Below are 16,114 nucleotides of genomic sequence, written 5' to 3' on the forward strand. Positions count from 1 at the left end.
GAAAAGCAATCGCCCTGCTGAGTTCCTTTACAGCCCCTTCCAAGACGATTCTCGCGCAGTTAAACGACTCCTCTCACCGCAGTGTAATGTGAAATCACCAGACTTCGTCGGTATGGGGCGCCAAGTGTCCGCCAGTATTTTCGTCCAAATCAAGCTATTTCGTACACAAAATTTGTTTTTATTCAGACGAAAATCATTTCGTCATGACGCTGTTTTATTTCGTACACGAAATTTATTTTTTGTCACAAAAAATTAATTTTGTCTCAACGAAAAAAATTTCGTCTAGACGAAATGTAATTGCGTCCACAAAATTTTTTTGGCGTGCCAAACTCCGTCCAATTCACGCCATTCCGTACACAAAAGTTTTTTTGTTCATATGAAAATGATTTCGTCATGATGCAATTTTATTTCGTATACGAAATTATTCTTGTCACACAAAATAAATTTTCGTCGAGACAAAATGTAATTTCGTCCACAAAATTTATTTCGTACACACGAAATGAATTTTGATCTAACGAAATGGCACCCCAAGTGTTCAAAGGAAAATTCTGTAGGAAAATTTGTGTTTCACTCCAACGAAATTCATTTCGTCATGATGCAGTGTGATTTCGTATACGAAATTTATTTTGTGTCACACTTATAATCAATTTCGTCGAGACGAAATAAAATTGCGTCCTCAAAATTCATTTCGTTGCGATGCGAATATCTATTCCGTCGATGAAATGATTTTGTGTCACATCACAAAAAATTCTGTCCATGTAAAATAATTCTGTCTCCTCTTTCTGGCAGGGTATATGAGATCGTCGCTGATTGGCTGCACCTTGCTCAAGCCGATCTTCGATCGATCGATATCCGGCCGCGGGACGGTCACACTCACAGGTCGGCGTGTTGGTGAACCTTTCTTGTTTAGCTTAGATTTCACGTTATTCATGCCAACAAGAGCTGCAAACAACTTCTCTAATTAGTAGAATGTGGACGGACATTGCATTCGTAAGTTCAGCTATGTTTGAATTACGTTGAAAACAAAATGGGAAATCGTAGTGGTTGCCATACCTGCTACTTTCATTTGCAAGAAGCTGTGTACTGTAAAAATTATAGTCCCATGTATTCAAGTTTGTGTACTGTAGTCAGACAAAGGGGGGGGGGATTGGTCTTTTCTGCACACCTAAAATGGTGAGGAATTATACAGGCTGAAGATATTTTGGCCTAGAACTTAGCAAATAATGTAAAATTCATACAGAGCAAAATGCTGAAAATTTCATTGAAATCAGATGACAAATATATTTTTTTTTAATTTGAAAGAACAAATTTATTCAACAGTTTGGGCATGTTGGGCGGGCTTGGCCGCAACTTGGCGCAAGTTTACCCAGCCTCACTAACCTCGTACCCCGGGGCCGGGGCACTTGAACAAAAAAGTGGTGGGGGTGTGCCGCAGGAGAGACAAAAACGGGGGCCTTGGGCTTGGAGCGGGCGTATTGTAAAAAGGAGGGTCCTCGGAACGGGGTTTGGTCTTTGGAACTAAAATTTTGTGAAATGGGGGTCCTTGGAAGTTGGAACGGATCGATCGCCAGCGTGTGAGTACGTGCGTATGCATCCCTATGGAACGGGCATCCGTGATGCAGCTAGCGCAGCCTCCGCCGGGTGCGCTCGCTCAGAGACGATGGTCGGACAGCGCTCTGTGGCCGCTTTTCACCAAAATTGCAGCAGATCAATGCAACCGGAATGGCGTAACGAAAAATATGCGAAGCTTTGGAGCGAATTTCTTCTTTTTTCTAGATAAGAACAAAATGCTTTGCCTTGGAGCAGCTTTCTTTGTTTTTTTCTCAGTAAGACAAAAATGCTATGCCTTGGCTTGGAACGGAAATTTGGGTGTAAAAATGGGGGTCCCCTCCGCGGCACATACCCACTACTATGCATTATATACTGAGTGCCCCCCCCCCCCGGGGCCTCGTACTAGTGTGAGTGCCGTAGCCTAGGCTACTCCACTTACACGTATTGCGATGTTTCAGTCTTGATTCAGGCCCTCTTCAAATTCAGCTCCTCTGTAATTATGCTCTCGCAGACAAAGTCCGGAGGGGGCATATAAAAGCGTTCCACCTGTCCATTGATTTGCCTGCCTCCCCCACCCCCACTTGGTTTCAGTGCAATAAATTGAAATATATTTGATTGTTTTTTTTTTTAATTTAGGTGTGTTGGTAGATCTAGATGACACTCTAGGCACCGTGCCTATTAATTCCTGTGTTAAAAAAGTGAGTGCACGCGAATTAAAAGTTGGACTTAAATTACTAGATTTTAACATGGAACTCCATTAAGGAAACTATTTTTAATTAGTCCCTAGATACTACTTCTTTTCTTGGGGTATTGAAGCCTATTCGTCCAGAACTTGCTCAACTTTTGCGAATAGCCTTGTCGCCATAGGGTTGTACACATCCTTGTTTAATACTGATTGTCACGTGACATGGCAATGTGTGTGTGTCGTTAGGCTGTTTGGCCTGTATTCAAGGCGTTCTATCCGTTATGATTTTATATTGAAGCAGAATACATCAGGTATAGGCCCATGTCAAGTCAAATCGATACAGGGATCGAGGAGGGGGGAGGGGTAGAGCAAAAAATTCCCAGTCACATGGATTGAAAATGATATTTTTTAATGATTGTTCATGCATTAGGGCAAACCCCTGTGTGGCAGGAGCATGATGAGTAAAAAAAATGAAATAGTAGAAAGAAAGAGGCCGAAACATATGGCACGTGGGAATAAAGTTGCTTTATATGTTCCAAGCGAATGAAGCAAGCGAGAAAAAACCTTTCGTGCAAATCTAAATTTGAGACAGATATCTTACCTTACACTTTTCCTAATTTTGGTTTCTTTAATTCCCTTCATTTTTTTATATCTTGGTTGTACGTAGAACATTCGGGGGGCATGCACTGGGCATAACCCTGGCTTGTGTACCCCAGTGCTAAATCAGCAGGTGGGTTTTGATATCTCTGGATATTTAGCAATTTTAAAACTTTTTATAGAATGGATGAGAAAATCCCTGCAATCTGATTGGTTGAGAGCAATGCAAAAATTTTACTGGGCTGCATGAACGATATCCCGATAATCAAAACGCAACGATATCCACTGTAAACAAGCAATCGCCCGAAAAGGTCATTGTGATGTCATCGCGCATGTACTGTTACCGTCACTTGTTTACGTCAAAATTTGAATTTCGATCAAAGCAGAATGAATCAAAGGATGCAAAATGATCTGTAAGTACAAATACGGTACCGTAATTGTCATTGGGATTAAAACTGCCCACATACTCGTTAGTTGAGAAGTCCAGACATACATGTACGATCTAACGTTAGATCTATACTGCCCTGGGCTGGCTGTGCACAGCCAAATATCCACTGCAGGCCCAGGCAGGCGCTGGCCCCCGGCGCGGCCCGCATACACACACACAGCTACATGTATTGGAGGTCGGAGGCTGCCTCAACTGCTCAAGATATAGTCAATGCAAAGCTGTATCTGGCATTTTGGGTATAACAATATCTTTGTGGCAACATTATCCAGTTAAGCCCATATTTATGTTGTCCAGGGTTATCAAAGTGTCTGCGCTCTGCATGCTGCATTAGATTTTGGAATTTTCATGCATCGATCCGGTAAATAAATCATGCGTCCGGTAAATAAATCATGCGTCCGGTAAAAAAAATCATGTGTCCGGTAAATTAAATTTACCGGACGCATGAAATTATCATGCATCCAGTAAATCATTAATTTTTGTGGTTTATTAAAAAAAAATTCCATTCTATAAAACAGATGATGCATGGGTTTCTTTCGTGGGTCAGTGGAACTGTGTGCATGTGGTTACCTTGTACACAGAGTTCCTACTGACCCACTCTAACCCATCATTTGTATATAGATGGCTACTATTTTTTATTAAATCGCGAGTGTAGACCTAAATGTAATTATAGAAAAACATTTCGTTAAGGTTTTTATTTTTTTGACCCCCCCCCCCAATAAAAGAAGGAAAAACAATTATAAACGAAGTTATAATATACACCCCTTTAATGATTTCGCTTTTTCTTCTCTCTTTTCCCCTCCTTTTTTTTTGGGGGGGGGACCTTTTCGGGGGGCACCACCCCTAGCCATGCGCCACCAAATAAAGAGACGAGCGAGCAAAACTTTTGTCACCCAATACAAATATCAATTTTGTGATATATTTTGACACTACATTTGGGATGATTCTCGCATGAATTTTTCTTTCATTTGCTTTTTTATGGCCGTTTATTTCCCAGTCTTCCCTTTCTCCCCCCCCCCCTCTCTCTTTCTTTCTTTCTTTCTTTCCTTTTCTCTTATCTGGATTTTTTTTCCGGTGAAATCCACTAGGGATCAAGGGCCAGCCTGCATGCCCCTGCAGCGGTTTACGCCTCTGCCGTGGTATACGCATGATCTTAACCCTAAAAAGACTGAATCAGCCCCCCCTCGACATTTTTCGTGATAAATCCGCCGCGCAAATCTTTTTGAACGCGTTGCTCGCTGACTTTTTACTTTCAAGTCTCGCGCAACTTTTGAGACCAAAATTGTGACCCCCGGGTACACAGTTTCGAAATTACGCAACATTTCGTTCCTGCATGCAGACCCAAAATTACTCAAAAATGTGAATTTGTGTACAAATCCAATACAAATAGTGTTTTTAGCCAAAATTCATAAATGTATTATTATTTTTCCTTTTACTGCTTAAAATCAATTTATTTTATCTTTTTCATGGTCAAAATAAAGTCCCTGACAATTTCCATTGAAAAAACAATGAAAAACAAAGTCGAAAAACAATGAAATACATAAGAAATTTAGAAAACAATAGAATACATAAGAAAATAAACATGTTGAAATTTTTAAAAAATAAATTTGATCAGATGCCTATCTAGAGTAGGTGAAACAAAAATTAGCATTTCAGGGGCATTTTTTTATTAATTAGAGCAAACTAATGATTTTACGCAAAAATTAGCATAATTAATGAAACATGAGATTTTTTGCATAATTTGATGTGATAATTTGGTAGATTATGCCATGGGTAATGTGTGCCAATTTTCGTCGCGATCGCGCAATCGACGTCCGAGATCATAAGGGGGCGCTGAATCAGCCCCCCTCCCCAGTCTTCTTAGGCATCGAAATAGCCCAGTCTATTTAGGGTTAATCATGATTAAAACTAGAGGTAAATCCAAGATTTTCCAAAGTAGGGGGGGGGGAGTGGGGTGAATTTTCTCAAGTACAATTAGACAACTCCCAAAAAAGGTTCTCACTTAAAAAAAAACGGTCATTTTGTCTCACGTAAAGTGATGGTCACTAAAAATGAAAGTCATTTCGTTCGCGTGATATTCGGCAAGCTCCCCCCAAAAAAATAAATAAGAAAAGGGAAAGTCATTTTGTCCATGTTATATTTGGCAACCCCCCCCAAAAAAAATTAAAATAAAAAAAAGGTTTTAACTGTAATAATGATCGAAGGTAATTTTGTCTTGCGTAAAATTTGACAAATGAAAAATAAGATTGTCACTAAAAAAATGAATGTAATTTTGACCCACATAAAATTTGGCAAGCCCCCCCAAAAAAAAAATGAAAAGGTTTTAACAAGCAAAAAAAGGCTAAAAAGAGAAAGAAGAGACAAGAATATGAACGAAATATATCCCCATTACAAATAATGCTGTGATCATCATAAGGGAGGGGTCGCATAACTAATATAATTCCAAAATATTTACTATAAATCTCAATAGGGGGATCGTGTAGAAATGCTCACCAACAGTGAGCATTAATATAATCCATTTTAATTTCAACTAATTTTATAAAGTATTAAATGTCTTCCCACCAAATGAAAGTCATATCGCATAACTCCAATTTGTATTAAGGCGTACATTTACCAAAGTCTTGGGTTTGAAATCAGATTCAGAACAGCATTGTCCAACCGGCAACCCATATTTTGGGTAATGTCGCCTATGAGGTCCAAACATTAACATTAATCATTGGTACTAGGAGTGTGTGTGTGTATTTTGAGTTTTTGACAGACGTATATCAATCAGGTTTGATTATTTACGTCTGGGACCGACCTTTAATGTCACAATCCGAAAGACGTGATCAGGGCTCGAACCTCTGCATCAATGTGTAACTTCCCCACAGCTTGGAGTGGGTGACACCATAGGAGTGGATGACACCATAGTAATAATAATAATAATATTCCACATATTTATATAGCGCTTAATGCATCGGAACGACGTCTCTAAGAGACTAAGCGCTTTCCAGACTCAGTATTACCACGGTCATCAGAACCTTGTATGCCTGCGTACAATGTATGCACCTTCTCCACTCCCTGGGGAGCACTCCAACAAGAGTTCCAAGACTCAATTGCTAGGCATACTACATTATACATAGGCTTTCACATCCTACCAGGTACCCATTTAACACCTGGTGGAGAGTGGCAAAGTGGATTAACGCCTTGCCAAAGGACGCTAGTCCATGGCGGGATTCGAACACACGACCCTCTGATAGTACAGGCCAAGTTTGAATTTGGAGTCGGCAGGTCAAAACACATTAAATATGCAATTTAGTTTCCGCATGATAATGTCTTTTTTATGAGTTATGAAATATTCTACTTATTTGAACAAATTTGGGTGTGTAGGTAGATGATACCAATACAGGCTAAGTTCGAATTCGGAATATGCTGGTCAAAGATCACAGCTCATTAAATATGCGAGTTGGATTCCTCACGATATCTTATCAAAAAGTCATCAGATTTTTTAAAATTTGGGTGTGTTGGTAGATGATGATGCACATCATTTATATAGTGCCATATATCTGTTAAAGACATTCCAAGGCGTATTGGAGGAGCCAGCCAATCTGGGTCGCCTACAAGGGTGCGCACACAGAACTGTGACCCGCAGGTATCTCCTCCCAATTACTGGTTGGGGGTATCCAGGTGGACCACTACACTGGGTCATAATATGCGAGTTGGTTTCCTCATAATAACTTATAAATATTCAACAGATTTTTTTTAAATGGGTGTTTAGGTAGATGACACCAAAATACAGGCTGAGATCGAATTAAGAGTCGGTCGAAGCTAATTAACGGCTATGCGAGATCAGCTCATAAAGAGAGTTGCATGTGTCATACATGTACCTTGATTTTCTGCTGCACGGCGGCATAAAAAGTACCCTTGAGTGGCCTAGCCCGAGGACTATGTCACAATTGTCATGAATATTCATTACATGGGCTGCTGATATCACATCCCACTTTCCTTTTCCTTGATAGTTAATATTGTACACAAAATTATAATTGCTTCATTTTGTCATGTGTAATTGATGTCTCCATTCTAATTAAGTAAGTTGCTGTGATCCAATTGTTACTTGTAATTTTTTTTTAATAAACCTAATATCATACAAAATGCAAAAGAACAAGTGGGGGTATGACATCAGTTTGCTCACTGAATATTCATGCATGCCCAGAACTGTTCCACAGGAATATATTTTAAATTCAACAACTTTGCTATTTTCCGATTTTGATCAAATTTCCAGCATTTTTCTCTGTGAATTTTACTCTATTTCCTGAGACATAATCAATTATGAATATCTTCAACCCGGAGCAATCATGTTGGTATTGGAATAATGTTACATGTAGGCCTATTAAGCACTAACACCTATTGTTCTACTTGGCCCGGCCAGAGGCAAGACTTCCAGATTGATGCTCTTTCAAGAATTGAATTACATCCTGGATAGAAATAATGAGCTTGTCTTGTAATGGTTTGGGGATGAAGGGATCAGACCAGTGCCGTAACTAATACCCCTTTCATAAACCCAATTATTTTGCTAATAGCAGTATAATTTGGTCGTAAAATCGGAGGAGGACCAGAGTTATCCGCTTTATTTTGATGCTGCAATTATCCGCAGCAGCATCGGGACCAGATTTTGACTTTATGAACGCATTTCTAAATGCGGATAATTGCCATGGAGCGGTCACAAGGTCACCCTTTTCCGAAACAACCGCATCGGAGGGGGTGTGTGTGTGCAATTGCCATGAAGATTATCCTCCTTTTTCAGGACGGGCGCTTGTAAAAATAGTACGGATTATTTTCAGAGTTTATGAACACAATTTTTATTGAATTATCCGCATTACTCTTTGGCGGCTAATTGGAGGATAGGTTTATGAAAGGGGTATAAGATTTTTTTTTCTCAGGGGGAGGGGGTCAACTTGGGGTCCTTGCTTTTTCAGGGGGGCACCATTTTGTTCTCTGTGTGTGTATATGTGTCACAAGGGTGGATCAGACTTTCGCCAATAGGGGATGGGGCCCAAAATTATCTTCAGGTCTATATTTTCCCTGATCAGTCACTTCTTAGCTTTATTCTTATAAAATAACATCAATATGAAATAATCACGTAGGCCTTATATAAAAAGTGCAAAGGCAAGCAATTTTTTTTCTTACTTTTTTTGGAACTTTTATATATGTATTTAGGATGTATTTTGTCCTGAAAATTTAACATTCTAGGCACCGTTTGTGATCCTGAACAAGATGTGTGTGTTCTAGATAATTACTGAGAATGCCAAGCACGAACATAATTTTTAATAAGTGTTCTAGCATGTTCCTGTTAAGGACTGTTTAACCACGAGGATGGTACATATTTCAATAATGGGAATGCGAAGCACGAGTTGAAAATTGTTGACATTCCGACCTAAAAAAAATGGTCATTTGTTCTATGCACTAGATCATAAAATGATAGGTACGTAACTAAATAATTGATGCGAGTGCAAATTGGGAATTTGAGTGTGGCAAACTGATTCTGTTTGGTTCTGCTTGCGTAGACTGGGGCCCGTTTCTCAACACCGTTAAGTCTTCTAACTTCTTAACTAAATTGGAAATAGTTAGCTACCTGTTAGCGAACTGTTTCACGAATCCCTCTTTGCCAAGATCGGGGACAACTTGACCAAATAGTTATGACATCTCCAAACCTGTCATAACTTACTTCTTTCTTAAGGGTCAAGTCCACCTCAGAAAAAATGTTGATTTGAATCAATGGAGAAAGACCAGACAAGCACAATGCTGAAAATTTCATCAAAATCGGATGTAAAATAATAAATTAATGACATTTCAAAGTTTCGCTTATTTTGAACAAAATAGTTATATTAACGAGCCAGTTACATTCAAATGAGTCGATGATGTCACTCACTATTTTTGTTTTTTTATTGTTTGAATTATACAATATTTCATTTTTTACAAATTTGACAATTAGGACCTCCTTGCCTGAAGCACAAAATGTTAAAATAATGTAATTCCACGTGTTCAGGGAGGAATGGCACTTCATTTCACATGACAATGACGAGAAAATAAAAATAATTCATATTTCATATAATAGATTACAAAAGAAATAGTGAGTGATGTCATCAGTTTCTCATTTGCATATCAACCGAGATGTGCATAACTGTTTTGTGAAATGAAGCGAAACTTTAGAATGCCATAACTTATTTTACATGCAATTTTGATGAAATTTTCAGTGTTATGGTTGTTGAATTTTTCTCTTTTTATTCAAATAAAGTTTTTGTTGGAGTGGACTTGTCCTTTATGTAGTGATATCATGTGGATAGACTGTGACATTCAAATGAGCCTCGAAATTTGAAAATTTTATTACGTAATAATTTAAAGAAAAATGAATTATATAGCAAACAAGTGGGATAAATCATTCAATAGTAATTGTAATGCACAGAAATTATAACAAGTGTTAATTTAAGGTAGTAAAATAATTGAATTGACAAAGATTCTACCACTTCAGGTCATCCATAATTGGACTCGTTTTCAGACCCTTATCAAAATTTTAATAAATTCTTCCTCTAATATACGCATAGCATTCATAAAATCTAAAGAGTTTAACAATCCATGATAATATATTTTTTGATGATGTTTGGAATCCTGAAAATCTGTTTGATTATCATCATGTTAAAGGCAAAAAGAAGCTGCTGAAAACTGCTTATCTAAAAAAAAAAGAGCCAATGGAGTAAATTAGAGAGTCAAAAGGGGCCTAAGCTTTCGATCCTAGCAGAATCTTCGTCGGAGGCAAAATGACAAACATATAAAGTGGAACAACCATGATATAGACCACAAACATCCAACAGCAACACTAGAAACCATCATGTTAGGAAGAAAGCCTTATGGTTTACTTACGTAAACTATTCAAATTTTATATCTTGGGATAAATATCTCAATGTCCACTTACATGTGATTTTTTTTATCATGATATGAATTAGTGTTAATTTCATTTCCTCAGAAATTTAATGCCCATGTCTGCATGTTTAAGTACTTTTTGAGCATATTTTGCCTCTATTTTTGCAACTTTTGGAAAATTTGCTATTTTGTGACTAAGGCTACGTCTGGTATGTACTTTCCACCAATAGTATCAATATGATATTAATGGATTCTAGTTAATCCTTTTGGGTAATTTTGGAACTAATTCTGTGTTTGGTAGATAAATAGGACTAACTTGTCCAGGTGTTGAGAAACGGGCCCCTGCTGATGAGTAGGCCTAGAGTTTTTATGCCCCTGCAGATGAAGCCCGGAGGGGGCATTAAGTGTTGCCCCTGTCAGCCCCCCCCCCCTTGGTTTCCGCGCAATAACTTGAAAAACATTCAATGGATTTTAAAAAATTTGGTGTGTAAGTAGATGTCACCAAAATACAGGCTAAGTTCACAGCTCATTATGCAAGTTGGTTCAAAATTTATTTTTTTGATTATATTTATATGCGTATTGATTTCTGCATGATATTAAGTTCAATCATATTGAATGGATTTCTGATCGCGTTAACTGGGGCCCGGGTTGGCACGTTTTAACCAGTGTGTTTTAAAACACATTTTTTTTTACTTGTGTGTTATAAATAAATCCTCTTTCTCTTCCCCCCTTTACTCTTTCTTGATTGCTTTGTCATGTTCCTCTTCTCCCTGTTCAATCTTGCACAGCAATCAATATTAAGAATATCATTTTAACAAACAAATCTATGTGATTAGCTCACTTTTATCTACAATAAATTCGTAAACATGGCAGGGCCACACAACATTCAAGACTATTTTTGGAATGCATGCATGGTTACGCAGTTATGATATACACAAGTGCATATTATCAGATCCCGAATTGCTTAAAAACTTGATTTCATGTACAACTCAATGTGAGTCATTGCCAAAATTTGTATCTGTATCATTATTTTCAGAAATTGCTGAAAATTTCTATTGGTAATAAATTTGAAAATCTGTACATAAGAAAAATGAAAAAGTAAAAAAAAAAAACATTACCAGTAACCTACATAGACTGGGCTATTTCATTTCCTAAGAAGACTGGGGGGGGGGGGGGGGCTTTATGATCTGGGCAGTCAATCATGGGATCACAGCGATGATTGGCAAACGCATTACCCATGGTATATTCTAAAAAACTATAATCAAATTTTGCCTAAATCTCATTGCTAATTTATGCGTAAAATCAAAAGTTTGCTCTAATTAACTAAATAATGCCCCTGAAATGATCACTTTTGGTTCACAGACTCAATATATTTCAACATCACACTTATTTTCTTATGTGTTTATTGTTGTTTCAATGGAAATAGTCGGGGACCATATTTGACCGTAAAAAAGTTGAAATTAATTGATTTTAATCAGTAAAAGGAAATATAATGGCACATTTATGAATTATGGCTAAAAACACTATTTCCATAGATTTGTACGCAAATTCACATTTTTCCAGCAACTTTTGGTCTGCATGCACTTCCAAAATGTTGTGTAATTTCGAAAACACATACCAGGGGGTCGCAATTTTGGTCTCAAAAGTTGCGCGAGACTCGAAAAAGTGAGTGAGTGATGCTGTAAGTCTGTGAGTGATGCGGTAAAAAAAATTGCGCAGTGGATTTATTGCAAAATATGACAAGGGGGTAAATCAGCCCCCAGTCTCATAAGGGTTAAAAACATTATATAGGCCTACTGATTGTTTTTAATATACATTTGATCAGAATTCCTGAATTAAAAAAATAAGTAGTTCAAGGGCTATATTATAGGTTTGAATTGAATTTGTATTTTATGCCCTAAAATTGGTATAATTGATTCAAATGAAATAAAGCATATTGATTTACCCGAAATGAAATTAAGCTTTGAAACCCAATGTATATCAATTTTTCCATTGTGCAAATTCTCCTCGCCCCCCCCCCTCGATTGACAAGACTCAGGATACCTAGGGACAACACGTATATAATCATGTATTAGGAATGAAATGTCATATTACTTATAAAGTGTTTTTTTTTGTAGGCATTCAATTTCCATGATTTAGTAATTTGGGGGAAATATCAACTTTTCTGTTCAAAATTCATAAACAAAATTGTGGTAATCTCTTATTAAAACATCAAGAACTGAAATCTTATTTTATTTAGTGTATAGTTTAATTGATTTACAGAAAATTGCATCATAAAACAATAAAAAAACATTTTGTACTACAATTCTGCGGGGGCATCTGTTTCCTTTGGACACGTCAAACTTTCTTAATTATGTGTAATTGATTCTATGACATGTGTTTACATTTGCTGCAGATTCCCATTCAGCCATTGGACTGAACCGGTACCAAGACCGGAACTGTAACACAGTAAGGATGGTCAATATGAAGCGAGCTTCATTGAATTCCTCCAAGAGCTCTGTACTCTGTTCTGATCATTTTGAAGATGCTTGCTTTGACCTGGGCAGACGATACGTCTTAAACAGGATGCTGTCCCAACCATATTTGATTTCCCGCCTCGTCTTCAGAAGGTACAGTGGATCTATATCATACATGCGTTCTAAAGAAATATATATTCTGTTTTATCTACCTTTGTTTTGATAGAACATTGCTTTAATTATTCAATTTTCAGTAGCAAAATAGAGATGAAAATTATCCTAATCAGGAGGATAACCATGGACCGGGGCCTATACTGTGTATTTACAGTAAACTACTAAATAAATATATTTTTTAAAATTTGGTTTAACTCATAATCCTGGGCTACTTTGAGATTGCATAGCCCAGGGAGGGGGAGGTGGGCTTTTTTGGTCCCCCTCTTCAGATCTTGCCTCTGATCAAAACGAAAACCAATGCACACATCAACATCAATGTAATCTGCAAGCATGGAACTAAAGGTTACAGAATTCATTAAAATTTATTGTTAATAAATTATTTATTGTTAATAAATTAGTAATGCTAATTTATGCGTAATAGAGAATTCTTTGTTTTAAAGGTTAATCTCTAAAGAATTCCCGAAATTCTATGATTTCTAACAAAGTTGCTCAAAAATAAATGGTAAATGACATTTCTAATCTTTTGTATTTTATTGTTTCTATAATTCCATATGTATTTCTTTGTTTTGGGGCCTTATGTATTTTATAGTTTTTTTAATGGGATCTGTTCATGGCACTATTCTGATTATAAAAAGCAAAGATTTGATTATTTTCAACCAATAAGTGCAAGAATAATGATAAATTTGTCAATTATGACTGAAAATAGAATTTCCATTGGATTAAATGTGTATACAAAATAATATTTTTGAGCAATTTTTGGTCGGACATAAACTCATAAAATGTTGCGTAACTGAATATCCGGGTGTCTCAAAAGCTCTGCAGAATTGACCAAAAAGTAATCATGGTACCTCATTTCTCATTGTGGACTTATCATGAAAAATGTGGATGGGGAGGGGAGCTTATTAAGCCCCCCCCCCCCCCCGGGGCTTGATAGGGTTTATATATCATCATGTATATTTTTAAAAAAATTATCTTGTTGCAAGTCACTGCAAAAGGTTTGATTTCTAAACGAATATTGTTCTTCATGGATAATCGAATATTTGATTGAAAAATTATCTTTGAATAGTTATCTTTTCATTCTTGTATCTGTTTTTGTTCAATATTCTTTTTTCTTATTTTTTTATTAATTCGTCTCCTACAGAATTCACCCAAGCCAAGGTATTTCCCAAAAGACTTTTCGATTCAGCAAACAACCTCCCAGATACTGCAAAGACACCAGTGCCAAAGTCTTCAGCACCTTAATTTCTCGAAGACCACTCCTACTGAATACCAGAAAGTCCAAGAGGGGTAAAGTGGAAGTCAACAACAATAATGGACTGTATTAAAACTTGGAGAAGAGGCTGAAAACCACACAGAAGTCCTACCTTATACATTACTTGCTTTTAAGTTTGGACAAACATTGATTTGCACAACTTTACAACAAAAAATTTACGCTGTGTGGATTCTGATTATTTAAAATAGCTCAATGAAAACGTTTATCACTGGGCATGTAACAAAAATGAATTCATTGAATTTGAAGATGTCTTACAGTATATTCATTCTGATTTGAATGTCAGAAGAGAAAAAAGTTTGTGAAAAGTAGGAATGACGGCAAGCTGACAGAAGAATAGAATACATGTAGGATAGAACAAGGCCACAGTTATAAATGAGCTGTTGGATAGAGACAAAAAGATGAATTAAGAATGGGGGTGATAGAGAAATAGAGACAGGAATTGGGGAGCCTGTGATGAATGCCTGAGAAAGTAAAAATTACCATATTTTATTTTTTTAAGGATTTGAACAGTCAGGAAGAATGTGGTCTTTTTTCTGTTGTTATTTCTCAAAATACTGGTATGTTTTGTGTACAGAAAGGGGTATAATCCTTTGCAATAATCACTCTCACAGAAAATATTAACTAATCAAAAGAAAAGTCAAATATTTCACTGATTTACAATTGTTCGGTCACTCTCATATCTAAAGTTACCCCCCCCCCATCATTTCAAGGTATTGGAGAGAGAGGTTGGGCAGGACATGGCTGTCAGCAGAAAAAAAATGCAGGGTGGGGCAAAACAATTTTGGGATATGTGCGAGGGAGCGAATGCGACAGAGCAGAATTTTGTGGGGGGGGGATATATGCGAGAGAGCAAAATGACAGAAGGAAAATGCAGGGGCCAAGAGATTTGAGGAATATGTAAGAGGGAGCGAAGTGACCAAGCAGAAGAAATGTAGAGGACAACAAATTGTTGGGTATGTGAGGGAGCAAAGCAACCAATTAAAAAAGGAGGTTAGTCAAAACGTTCTTGAATATGAGTAAGGAAGTAACTTGTTCACTTCCGAGCAGTAGGACTCGTTTTAAAATAGCTTAGGAAATATGTGTTTCCTAAGCATGGTAAACACATATTGTAGGCCTATAGTACAATTTAGGTGCTCTAAGAGTTAAATTCTGAATGAGCTGCATTTGCTGGTAAATCATGCGCAGAGGATCTTTGTCTTTTATCCATTTCTACACTTTTCTTTAGATTTCAGTTTTAAGGCGGGAAGGATCCCACCCTCCTGTGGATGCTAATATTTTGACTGACCCTGGGTAAATAGAATAATTACAAAAACAAAAATGATGTTTTAATATGAGATTTTTTAATGCCCCTTGAAAGTCCACCATCTTTCTCACTCTCTCCATCTTTGTTTTTATTCATTTTAACTTTCCAATTCTTTCTCTCTTGATATCTATAAAGTTCAGGTTCACCCTTTTAACTTGCACTATTCCAAGCCCCCAACCAATTGGCATCCATAGGAATGGGGGAGTGGGGCTTCCCCTAGAAAATAAAGTCAAACAAAAGAAAAATGTGGAAAATAGAAATGGATAAAGACAAATAATCCTCTACGCATGTCTTACCTACCAATACAGTTCATTCACAATTTAATTCTTGCAACACCTAAATTCTACTATGAGTTTACCATACTTAGAAAATGCATATTTCCTATGCCATTTTTAAACAAGTCCCTATCGCTGGGCTGGGAGTGAACGTGTTGCTCACCAGCACGAATTCGAAAATATTTTGATTGACCTGGGGCCCGTTTCATAAAACATTTGCCGCAGCGGCAACTCCCATTTTTCTGCGGCAAATCTCAAAACAGCGGCAAATGACAATTTCTGCGGCAATATTTGATGCAGCTATTTGAGCTGCGTCAAATATTTGCCGCAGATACTTTCAGGGGCAAATGACAATTTCTGCGACAATATTTGATCTATTTGCAGCAGAAACGGCTTTTTCATCAAAATATCAACAATTTGGAGGGCCTAACAACCATATTGCTAAAGTTTTTGATGAT

The 16,114-nt window shown here is 37.1% G+C and overlaps 1 protein-coding gene across 2 annotated transcripts; it reads left to right on the forward strand.

Moving 5' to 3' along the window:
• Nucleotides 1–438: 438 nt before the first annotated feature.
• Nucleotides 439–16,017, forward strand: LOC121409108. Of its 2 annotated transcripts, XM_041600968.1 has the most exons (3): nt 3,100–3,246; nt 12,571–12,784; nt 13,947–16,017. In XM_041600968.1, exons 1-3 carry the CDS (start codon nt 3,240–3,242, stop codon nt 14,128–14,130), a joined length of 405 nt encoding a protein of 134 aa, XP_041456902.1. In that variant the 5' UTR covers nt 3,100–3,239; the 3' UTR covers nt 14,131–16,017. The 2 variants fall into 2 exon arrangements, 1 of the variants encoding a protein (XP_041456902.1); XR_005969132.1 differs by lacking the exons at nt 3,100–3,246; nt 13,947–16,017 and adding an exon at nt 439–990 and having other exon boundaries at nt 12,571–13,321.
• Nucleotides 16,018–16,114: the final 97 nt, after the last annotated feature.

The sequence above is a fragment of the Lytechinus variegatus genome, chromosome 1, assembly GCF_018143015.1.
Source record: "Lytechinus variegatus isolate NC3 chromosome 1, Lvar_3.0, whole genome shotgun sequence".
NCBI classification, from domain to species: domain Eukaryota; kingdom Metazoa; phylum Echinodermata; class Echinoidea; order Temnopleuroida; family Toxopneustidae; genus Lytechinus; species Lytechinus variegatus.